General features: G+C 49.2%; 1 protein-coding gene across 1 annotated transcript in view; it reads right to left on the minus strand.

Moving 5' to 3' along the window:
• The window catches only part of FZR1 (fizzy and cell division cycle 20 related 1), a gene marked incomplete at its 3' end in the record, with an annotated part of 132,991 nt that overhangs the window by 82,129 nt on the left and 38,858 nt on the right, over positions 1-12,004 (minus strand). The window contains exon 3 of the mRNA XM_068264898.1: positions 4,132-4,257. Within this exon, the coding sequence (XP_068120999.1) occupies positions 4,132-4,257 (126 nt within the window). The remainder of the gene's footprint in view (positions 1-4,131; positions 4,258-12,004) is intronic.

A 12,004-nucleotide genomic window follows, 5' to 3' on the forward strand; every position in this document is an offset into this window, starting at 1 on the left:
TTTATGCATTCAAGAGGTGAGTTGAGCGGTCTTTCCTTGAATAACACTAGAATGAGAGAAAGCAGCTTATCCCATCTATGTGTATAACTTCAGATCCTGTCTTCCGGGGGGGGGGGGGGGGGGGAATCTGAATACTGTACAGTACATACAAAGATTTACAATAATTTTCCCTGGCCGTTGGAAATATGATTATGCCCACAAGAAGCTACATACTCAGAAAAAAATACAGCATTAACAGGTAGATCTGATTCTGATCAGAGGGGGATTGAAAGTTTTGCCTTTAGTTCCATGACTAAATTAAAGTGAACCCGAGGTGAGAGTTTTATGGAGGCTGCCATGTTTTATTTCCTTTTTAACAATACCAGTTGCCTAGTAGAAAATGTGGTCACTGTGGGGATACCACGGTCACCTTTAGAACAAGGAGAGACCAGGAGCCAAATGGTGGAGTATTGCGGGGTATTGGATGTTAGATTGCAGTATAAAAGAGTATTTATACTCACAAAGGTGGGTTGCAGACCCCGCAACCACCGTATATCGCCAACGTGAAAATAACGTGAACCGCGTTGTCCTTTTAAATAAATAAATATTTTTACATTTACCCTGTGGTATGGGTTCTTCCATCTGGAGTGGTAAAGACACCTCCCTCCACTTTATTATTATTTCATTACATAACCTATATTTGGGCCCCTCCACCCTCAATACCAGTTGCCTGGCTGTCCTGCTGATCCTCTAATACTTTAAGCCAAAGACCCTGAAAAAGCATATGTAAATCAAGTGTTTCTGACAATACTGTAAGAACTGACTAGATTAGCTGCATGCTTGTTTCTTGTGTACAGTTCAGACACTAAAGAATCCAAATAGATCCGCAGGGCTGTCAGGCAACTGGTATTGTTTAAAAGGAAACAAATATGGCAGCCTCCATATCACCCTTACCTTGGGTTCACTTAAAAATCTCAAATAGACTGCAATAGATTTTTCTGCTGCAGATATGGATAGAAAAGGTAGGTGAGCATCTATCTGTAAGTTCACCTACCCTTAAAGTAAGGTTCTAAACTGCCCATAAGCTCATATTGGCATACGTGTAAAAAAGGCGCCAGGAAATTTGGGAGCAGGGTGCAGCAGAAAAATGGCTCTCCCTGCCTTGCCAAATTTCTCTGTGGCATTGGGGTATGATGCAATTTGGCTTTCAGCTATTGCTGGAGACCGAATTGTATTGTTTTTATTTTAATTTGGTCTTTGTCTTTTCCTGGTGCCAAAATTACTCATTGAGTGCCGTGATAGCAGAGTTAACCCCATGTGCCGCAGAAGCCTGCATGTGTGTACATATGTATAAACCCTCAGTTTCTGTTATGACTTAGAAGGAACAGATTGACATTTGCAAGCTCATCCATACTAAAGGATTCAAGCGGAACTGAAGATAGAATTAAAGGGAACCTAAACTGAGAAGGATATGGATTTTTCTTTTTCAAATAATACTAGTTGCCTGACTCTCCTGCTGATCCTGTGTCTCTAATACTTTTAGCCACAGCCCCTGAACAAGCATGCAGATCAGGTGCTCTGACTAAAGTCAGACTGGATTAGCTGCATGCTTGTTTCAGGTGTGTGATTCAGCCTTTACTACAGCTAAAGAGATCAGTAGCACTGCCAGGCAACTGGTATTGTTTAAAAGGAAAAATCCATATCCCTCTCAGTTTAGGTTCCCTTTAAAACAAACTGTTTCACTTACCTGGGACTTCTGCAAGCCCCCATCAGCCGTCTTGTCCCACGTCGGTCCTCCACGAGCTTCCGTTCTCCCGTCGCCGCTCTGTTGCTCGACTTGTAAGTCAAGGCCAGCGCAGCCCTGCCAAGCGTATCCTTTCTGCATTCCCATCTGCAATTGCGCTATTGTGGACTGGAACGTGAAGGTTATGCGTGGGCAGAGCCGCACAGGCGCAGTAGCCCACTGGCGAAACCGCAAGTAGCTGGCAATGGGAGAACAGAGGCTTGTGGAGGACCGTCGTGGGACAGGACGGCTGCTGGGGGCCCCAGGAAAGTGAAACAGCAGGTTTTTAAATATATCTTCAGTTCTGCTTTAAAGGGGGGTGGATGACATGTCTGTATTCTTTAAGAGGGAAAAAATTATGGCAGCCTTCACAACTCTCTCACTGCAGTTTCAAAGTTAAAGGACTCCTGTAAGGTGGGGAAAAAAACAAAACAAAAAATAAAAAAAATAAAAAAAAACACTTACATGAGGCTTTTACCGCCCCCCTGCAGACGTCCTGTGCCAGCGCCCGGGCAAACAGATCCTCCGGGTCCCTCGTGGCGGCTCTGTTTGGTTTTGTGAGTCGGTGGGCCACTGCACCTGGTAGCGTGCATCTTCGCTCCCGTCGCCAGGAGCGTTCTGCGCAGTACAAGATTTTCTCATACTGTGCCTGCGCAGGATGCTCCCGGCGACGTGAATGGGGGAGAGAGTATGCACGCTACCAGGGCCGCACAAAGGCAGTGGCCGTCGACTTCTAAGGGCGGCTGCAGGGGCTGGCAGAAGCCCCAGCTAAGTGAAACTTTTTTTTTTCTTTTAAAGGACAACTGAAGTGAAAAATATATGGAGGCTGCCATATTTATTTCTTTTTATACAATACCAGTTGCCCAGCAGTCCTTGCTGATCTATTTGGCTGCAGTAGTGTCTGAATAATGCCAGAAACAAGCATGAAGCGAATCTTTCAGATCTGACAATAATGTCAAACACTTGATCTGCTGCATGCTTGTTCAGGGTTTATGGTTAAAAGTATTAAAAGTAGAGGATTAGCAGAATAGCAAGGCAACTGGTACTGCTTAAAAAGGAAAAATATGGCAGCCTCCATATCCCTCTTGCTTCAGTTGCCTTTAAAATAGAGTCTCCAGTATCCCTTCAATGGGATTCCTATAGAGCCATCCCGCTCTTCTCTGTGCCCTTGTTGCAGCGCTGGGTCCCCCGTTTGAATCCTTACCCGAAGGAGGCTTTGGAGGTCTTCAGGAGCCGAGTGCACCAGAAGACAGGTGGCTCTGTACTGCGCCTACATGAGCGTGTGCTAGAGTGTGTGCTAGAGTGTGCGCAGTACAGAGCCACCTGTCCTTAGTAGCACTCAGGCTCCCGAAGATTTCCGAACCCTCCTTTGGAGGCAGAAGGCAGTATTTGAATAATTTGGGTAAATACAGCTACTGGGGGAGCCAGCGCTGGAACAAACAATCAACGAGAAAAGCAGGAAGGCTCTATTGGACCCAGAGCCTTCCCTCTCCTTAGGTAAGTATCTGGGGTTTTTTGTTACAGGTTCCCATTTACTATAAGAAAATGTGTTAATCAGCATAGCCTTCCTCTGAGCAAAGCTTTGGAAAAAAAAATGTTACATAATTGTGAACTTAATCAGAATCAACTTTATTCGCCAAATGCGGCAGACGCCGCACCCGGAATTATTTGTGGACGCATGGCTGTTTAAAGCAAAGTACAGGTAGTGAAAATTGATCACATCAACATGGTACAGAGTAATAGCTACAGAGCAACAATAACAACAACAACTTGATTAACGATAGCAACAACACATAGTACAATTAGGCAAGTCCATTGTGCAAAGCAAATATGATATGTAGCATACAGTGCAGTGCTGCCAGCAGGGGACAACCTATTTACAGACTCTTGTCCATTGGGGCAGCTAAGGGGGATTACGGAATGTCATTTGGTGGAGTGCCTCGAGTTGAGCAGGAGGACCGCTTGGGGAAGAAGGCGTTTCTACGCTTGGTGGTTTTGGTGCGAATGGTCCTATAGCGGCGACCTAAGGGCAGGAGGTTGAAGAAGTGCCTACCGGGGTGGAAAGGGTCTTGGGTAATCCTGTTGGCCCTGGACATCATTCTAGATGTGTGGAGGACTTCCAGAGGGGGCAGGGGTGACCCGATGATCCTCTCAGCAGTACTGATTACCCTCTGCAGTTTATGCCTGTCCTTTGCATTTGCCCCCGAGTACCAGACAATGATGGAGGAGCAGAGGACAGACTCAATGGTGGCAGTGTAGAAACTAGTCCTTAGCTCCTGCGGCATTCCAAACTTTAAAGTACCTAAATCAAAATACCTTCAATCAATATAGCTCGGATTTACTTCAGTTTCTTTTTCAAGGTTACTCACATTTATTCTGTGGAAGTTAATACTCCAGTTTGCACCAGCTCTAGATGGAATGAATCTATCTCCATGTTTACTTGGAGAAGACATAGGGGAATTTGAGGGAGTTAGTGTTCTTCTCATCTCCGATACCTAACATACAAAGGATAAACACAGGAAACATGTTTAAGCACGACAAAATATTTATGAATGGTATTCTTTTAATTAAAAAAGTCAAGGCTCAGTTACTTTTAATTACCGTATTTTTCGGACTATAAGACGCACTTTTTCTCCCCCAAAAGTGGGGAGAAAAAAAGTCCTTGCGTCTTATAGTCCGAATGTGCCAATTTTTGTGCCCTCTAACTCTCTTCTGTCTGCAGCCTGTGTCCGTGTTACGCTGTGCCCCGACCCTCCTAATCGTCCTTTGTCTGAAAAGGCTACCCGCCACACTGCCTATACATACAAAGCACAGCGGGCGAGATCTGTTTGAGGCAGTACAGCTGACAACCCGCCTGGACCCACCGCAATGCCACTTACCACATGTCGATTCAGCTCAAAATACCCCCTTCACCGCCCCGTCCTGTCTCGGAAATGAAGAGGGGTCAGCACGAATCTGCAGTCAGTCAACAGCACAACTACCAATCAGGCAGGGGGCGCTGCCCCATACCACCTATCGCAGCGCTCACTGCTCCCGGCTTGTTTTATAACTGGCCGCGATGGTCTCGCGGGCGGGACCATTGTGGCCAATCAGTGCACAGCATCGGCGCTTGTAAGAAAACGAGCAGGGAGCGGGTGCGATAGGTGGTCTGGGGTAGCGCCCACGTCTGATTGGTAGTTGTGCTGTGTGGGCTGTCTGCGCAGATTCGTGCTGACCCTTCTTCATTTCCGAGGCAGGACGGGACGGAGAAGGGGGTACTTTGAGCTGAATCGGCAGCCAGCGGACATGTGGTAAGTGGCATTGCGGTGGGTCTAGGCGGGGTGTCAGCTGTACTGCCTCAAACAGATCTCACCCACTCCATGCACCCAGCGTCTCCGGCTACTATAATATTGTCACAGTCCTGCCTGGCCCACTTACACATCAAACGTCACTGGGGATGTGCACATGGAAAGGCTACTTCCTCTGGGACAGAGACACGCCAGAGGAAGGGGAACATCGGAGGACACGGAAAGAGGGGGGGTGTTCACTGGACACAGGTGGGCAATGGACTTGGGGACACAGGGATGTTGGACACAGAGGGGCACTGGACCAGGGGACACTGGACACAGGGATGTTGGACACAGGGGGCACTGGACCAGGGGACACTGGACACAGGGATGTTGGACACAGGGGGCACTGGACCAGGGGACACTGGACACAGGGATGTTGGACACAGGGGGCACTGGACCAGGGGCACTGGACACAGAGGGGCACTGGACCAGGGGACACTGGACACAGAGGGGCACTGGACCAGGGGGCACTGGACACAGGGATGCTGGACACAGAGGGGCACTGGACCAGGGGACACTGGACACAGGGAGAATGGACACAGAGGGGCACTGGACACAGGGATGCTGGACACAGAGGGGCACTGGACCAGGGGACACTGGACACATGGATGTTGGACACAGGGGGCACTGGACACAGGGATGCTGGACACAGAGGGGCACTGGACCAGGGGGCACTGGACACAGGGATGCTGGACACAGAGGGGCACTGGACCAGGGGACACTGGACACAGGGATAATGGACACAGAGGGGCACTGGACACAGGGATGCTGGACACAGAGGGGCACTGGACACAGGGATGCTGGACACAGAGGGGCACTGGACCAGGGGACACTGGACACATGGATGTTGGACACAGGGGGCACTGGACACAGGGATGCTGGACACAGAGGGGCACTAGACACAGGAGGGGGCACTGGACCAGGGAACACTGGACACAGAGGGGGCACTGGACCAGGGGACACTGGACACAGGGATGCTGGACACAGAGGGGCACTGGACCAGGGGTGTCAGCTGTACTGCCTCAAACAGATCTCACCCACTCCATGCACCCAGCGTCTCCGGCTACTATAATATTGTCACAGTCCTGCCTGGCCCACTTACACATCAAACGTCACTGGGGATGTGCACATGGAAAGGCTACTTCCTCTGGGACAGAGACACGCCAGAGGAAGGGGAACATCGGAGGACACGGAAAGAGGGGGGGTGTTCACTGGACACAGGTGGGCAATGGACTTGGGGACACAGGGATGTTGGACACAGAGGGGCACTGGACCAGGGGACACTGGACACAGGGATGTTGGACACAGGGGGCACTGGACCAGGGGACACTGGACACAGGGATGTTGGACACAGGGGGCACTGGACCAGGGGACACTGGACACAGGGATGTTGGACACAGGGGGCACTGGACCAGGGGCACTGGACACAGAGGGGCACTGGACCAGGGGACACTGGACACAGAGGGGCACTGGACCAGGGGGCACTGGACACAGGGATGCTGGACACAGAGGGGCACTGGACCAGGGGACACTGGACACAGGGAGAATGGACACAGAGGGGCACTGGACACAGGGATGCTGGACACAGAGGGGCACTGGACCAGGGGACACTGGACACATGGATGTTGGACACAGGGGGCACTGGACACAGGGATGCTGGACACAGAGGGGCACTGGACCAGGGGACACTGGACACAGGGATAATGGACACAGAGGGGCACTGGACACAGGGATGCTGGACACAGAGGGGCACTAGACACAGGAGGGGGCACTGGACCAGGGAACACTGGACACAGAGGGGGCACTGGACCAGGGGACACTGGACACAGGGATGCTGGACACAGAGGGGCACTGGACCAGGGGAAACTGGACACATGGATGTTGGACACAGGGGGCACTGGACACAGGGATGCTGGACACAGAGGGGCACTGGACACAGGGATGCTGGACACAGAGGGGCACTGGACCAGGGGACACTGGACACAGGGATAATGGACACAGAGGGGCACTGGACACAGGGATGCTGGACACAGAGGGGGCACTGGACCAGGGGACACTGGACACAGGGATGCTGGACACAGAGGGGCACTGGACCAGGGGAAACTGGACACATGGATGTTGGACACAGGGGGCACTGGACACAGGGATGCTGGACACAGAGGGGCACTGGACCAGGGGGCACTGGACACAGGGATGCTGGACACAGAGGGGCACTGGACCAGGGGACACTGGACACAGGGATAATGGACACAGAGGGGCACTGGACACAGGGATGCTGGACACAGAGGGGCACTGGACCAGGGGACACTGGACACATGGATGTTGGACACAGGGGGCACTGGACACAGGGATGCTGGACACAGAGGGGCACTGGACCAGGGGGCACTGGACACAGGGATGCTGGACACAGAGGGGCACTGGACCAGGGGACACTGGACACAGGGATAATGGACACAGAGGGGCACTGGACACAGGGATGCTGGACACAGAGGGGCACTAGACACAGGAGGGGGCACTGGACCAGGGAACACTGGACACAGAGGGGGCACTGGACACAGGGATAATGGACACAGAGGGGCACTGGACACAGGGATGCTGGACACAGAGGGGCACTGGACCAGGGGACACTGGACACATGGATGTTGGACACAGGGGGCACTGGACACAGGGATGCTGGACACAGAGGGGCACTGGACCAGGGGGCACTGGACACTGGGATGCTGGACACAGAGGGGCACTGGACCAGGGGACACTGGACACAGGGATAATGGACACAGAGGGGCACTGGACACAGGGATGCTGGACACAGGAGGGGGCACTGGACCAGGGAACACTGGACACAGAGGGGGCACTGGACCAGGGGACACTGGACACAGGGATGTTGGACACAGAGGGGGCACTGGACCAGGGGACACTGGACACAGGGATGTTGGACACAGAGGGGCACTGGACCAGGGGGCACTGGACACAGGGATGCTGGACACAGAGGGGCACTGGACACAGGGATGCTGGACACAGAGGGGCACTGGACCAGGGGACACTGGACACAGGGATAATGGACACAGAGGGGCACTGGACACAGGGATGCTGGACACAGAGGGGCACTAGACACAGGAGGGGGCACTGGACCAGGGAACACTGGACACAGGGATGATGGACAGAGGGGCACTGGACCAGAGGGACATTTGACACAGGGATATTGGACACAGAGGGGCACTAAACCAGGGGAAACTGGACACAGAGGGGCAATAGACATGGGGCAGGGGACACTGGACACGGGGGCACTGGACATGGGGACAGAGGTCGCTGGACACAGGGGAACACAAGTGGTACAAGGGGGACATAGGGGAGAAGGACCATAAAATGCCCTGAACCATGGACACACTAGGTTTAGTATTTATTTTTTTTCCCTTGGTTTTTGTCCTCAAAACCTAGGTGCGTCTTATAGTCCGGAGCGTCTTATAGTCCGAAAAATACGGTACCTTTGGGGGGCTGCTTTCTGCACTTTGTGCCCTCCAGTATCCCTCCCAGTCACTGTTAAAAAAGGAATTGTTTGTGCACATTTCCTTTATTGAACAAGCAAAGTTGGTGAACTTGTGCATGCACAGTAGTAATGAGCTCATTTACATTTGCTGGATTGGTGTGTATTGTAGGTTTGTGCATGTGCACTTATGCACGGCGCAAATATTTTCTGAATTTAAAGTATTCAACTGCCCAGTAGTCTAACTATAAAAAAAAAAATAAAAAAAAATACATTACAGGGAATGAAAGGTTAAACATTAGAATGCTACAAACTACTAAGTTCTCCCAATTTGTTATGGGAGCAGCAACCGTTAAATCCTGTATAATAAAACCCGTGTCGCTGGGTCCGTGCTTTTTGCTAATGCGCATTTGCACAGCACGGACCCAGCCTCACAGACACAGGAGGACAGGGACGGGGACGGGGACAGGGAGCCGGGCGGGCGTGTGAGCGGGTGGCCAGGTTTAGGTCTGCTAGTTCATTTAATAACAGTCATTTCTTTTTCCATCACCCCTTCACTGACTTCTAAACACAGCAGAGGTCAAGCAGCAGCTGTATGGGCTTGGCAAAAACCTTGTTTTCTGGTTGAACTCTATGACTTATGCCTTTTTTTTCAACCCAAATAACTAACTATAGTTTAAGTGTCATACTGTAGCCTTCTAAAAGCAGTAGAGAGAAGGAAGGAAGAGGAAGAATATAAGTAGTCCCAGTGTCTGCAGCCATCTTTCAACTCTGCCCTTTCCCCTTCACACACACTATACCCACAAGAGTAGACATATGTGGCCTTTGTATCCAGCCACACACACTAATAGGTCCTGAGACACACACACACTCCACCTATGAACACTCCCATAAGAAGCTCCGCCCACCATATAGAATAAAGCAGGACTGTGGAGTCGGGACAAAAATCCTCCGACTCCTCAGTTTATGAAACTCCGACTCCAACTCCCGACTACGGGTACCCAAAATGGCTCCGACTCCTTAGCCTAATACTTAACAGGGCTGTGGATTTTGTACAAAAATCATCTGACTCCGACTCCAACTTCTCAGTTTATGAAATCAACGACTCTAACTCCGACTCCGGGTGCCCAAAATTGCCCCGATTCCGACTCCAACTCCGACTTCACAGCCCTGGAATAAAGTCACATTCTGTAGAGACTGAAATCATTAGACTAACACAAGAATGCTGCTTCCTGCACTCGGCCATCAATCCACAATACACTATACATCAATAGTCACAAAATGTACTGAAACATACATCCATTTATAGTCAGTAGTCACACTTCTACATTATGCACTCACATAATCAATCAATAATATGTGCTTCCCCTCAACCCATCTACACCCTACTGCAGACCTGCTGCACCTCCAAAAGCCTCACATGCATGCAAAATAATTAAATCAGTTTGTATGAGCTGCACCTCCAAAAAGCATTGTATGCAAAAGCCAGTACAGTTGTCTGTGAGGGTGGGCAACAACACAAAAAGGTAAGCAAAAGGCGTTATCAGTATTGGCTCTCTGCGCATGTTCTAAGCGATGTCGATGTCTGCACTATAATGGTGTTATGTGTTTTGAGGTATTCACTTTCTATGAAGATGGATCCTGGATGGCAGATTGCTAGTGAATTTCCATTACACTCAGTGTGCTCTCCAAGTCGGAGCAGCCTATAAGCCAGGTGAGCATGCCACTTACTAGATCATAGGGCACGGTAAGAGAGGGTTATCCAACGTAATACTCCCACGGAAATCCTATACTAGGGTGGTGGCCATTAGGTATAACTATGCTATGCTATGATCTGTTCTCTTTCTCTCTTGGTCTGAGAATTGAAGATGATAGCATACTGGTCTAATCAACAGAGAAGGAGATCCAGAGGACTTCACGTAAATCAACTAGTGCAAATTTACAGGAAGCCCCCTCGTACAAACAGTTTACTCACATAACATACAGGTATACAGAATCACCACACACAAATGTGTCCACAATTTTGTGGTATTTAACTACTTCAGCCGGCAGGTGTTTTCACCTTCAGGACGGAAGCAGATAATGTTATCTTGTGTTTCATTGTGTCAAGTGAGGAATGTAAATAAACCCTTCTCCAACACTGCCAGGTCCCTTGAACAAAGTCAGACAATTTAGAAAGCATTTCTGCTTGTTAGAACATGAATAAAGCAGTTATAAATAAAATGCAAAAGTCAGCTTTCAGAGCAAAAAAAAAAAAAAAAAAGTACTTTGGGAACGTATAATTTCTAAATGAATACTTATGCACTAAATTTATTATCAACACTCAGCCAATAACCCCTATTTTCTACTATCTACCAAAAATACATAAAGATTTACAAAAAACGCCCGGTAGACCCATCATCTCAGGCATCAACTCCATCACCAGCAATCTTTCCAGATTCCTTGACCAACATTTACAGCCACACGTACAGTCCCTTCCTTCCTTTCTAAAGGATTCACAACAACTCATACTACTCCTACGTGACATCGCATGGCAGCCGGATTATGTCTGGCTGACATGCGATGTCACCTCCCTTTATACCAATATCCCCCATCCCTTCGGCCTCCAAGCAATACAATATTACCTAGCCACCAACCCATCCATGCCACTTACACAACAAACCTTCCTTTTACAAGGCACAGAGTTCATTCTCAACAATAACATATTCACATTTAACGATAAAATTTACCATCAGACAAGTGGGACCGCGATGGGGAGCTCGTTTGCTCCCTCGTATGCTAATCTTACAATGGGATTCCTAGAATTACATAAATTATCCACACATCATCCATTTTCCGACAATATTGTACAATATAAGCGATATATCGACGACCTTATTTTCATCTGGAAAGGCGACACTATACTCATTGCACACTTTGTCAGTTACCTTAATTCAAATTCAGCAGGACTTCAATTTACACACCATTATCATACCTCCCCCATTGAGTTTCTTGACCTCACTCTATATATAGAATCCAATCACATCATGACAAAAACTTTTTTTAAACCAGTCGATGCCAACAATTATATACATTTCAAGAGCTTTCACCACCACCCTTGGATTACTAACACCCCCTACAGTAAATACAGAAGAATACATAGGAACTGCACTGACCAATCACAATTTGATATACAATCCGAGATTCTCACAAAAAAATTCACAGATCGTCATTATCCCCAAAAAACTTATCAAAGATGCAAGACATAGAGCCAAATGTTCCAACCCCCTGACCACCATTAGACAACCTTCCAATACCATAGGCCCACCCCGGTTCATTACTCGTTCATTACTCGTTACAATACCCAACATTTGTCCATCCGCAATATTCTAAAAAAATCGTTGGGACATTCTCATGCAAGACCCCTACTTACGGCCCTTATTACCCACAGCA

Source organism: Hyperolius riggenbachi, unplaced genomic scaffold (genome assembly GCF_040937935.1).
Source record: "Hyperolius riggenbachi isolate aHypRig1 unplaced genomic scaffold, aHypRig1.pri scaffold_209, whole genome shotgun sequence".
Classification (NCBI taxonomy): domain Eukaryota; kingdom Metazoa; phylum Chordata; class Amphibia; order Anura; family Hyperoliidae; genus Hyperolius; species Hyperolius riggenbachi.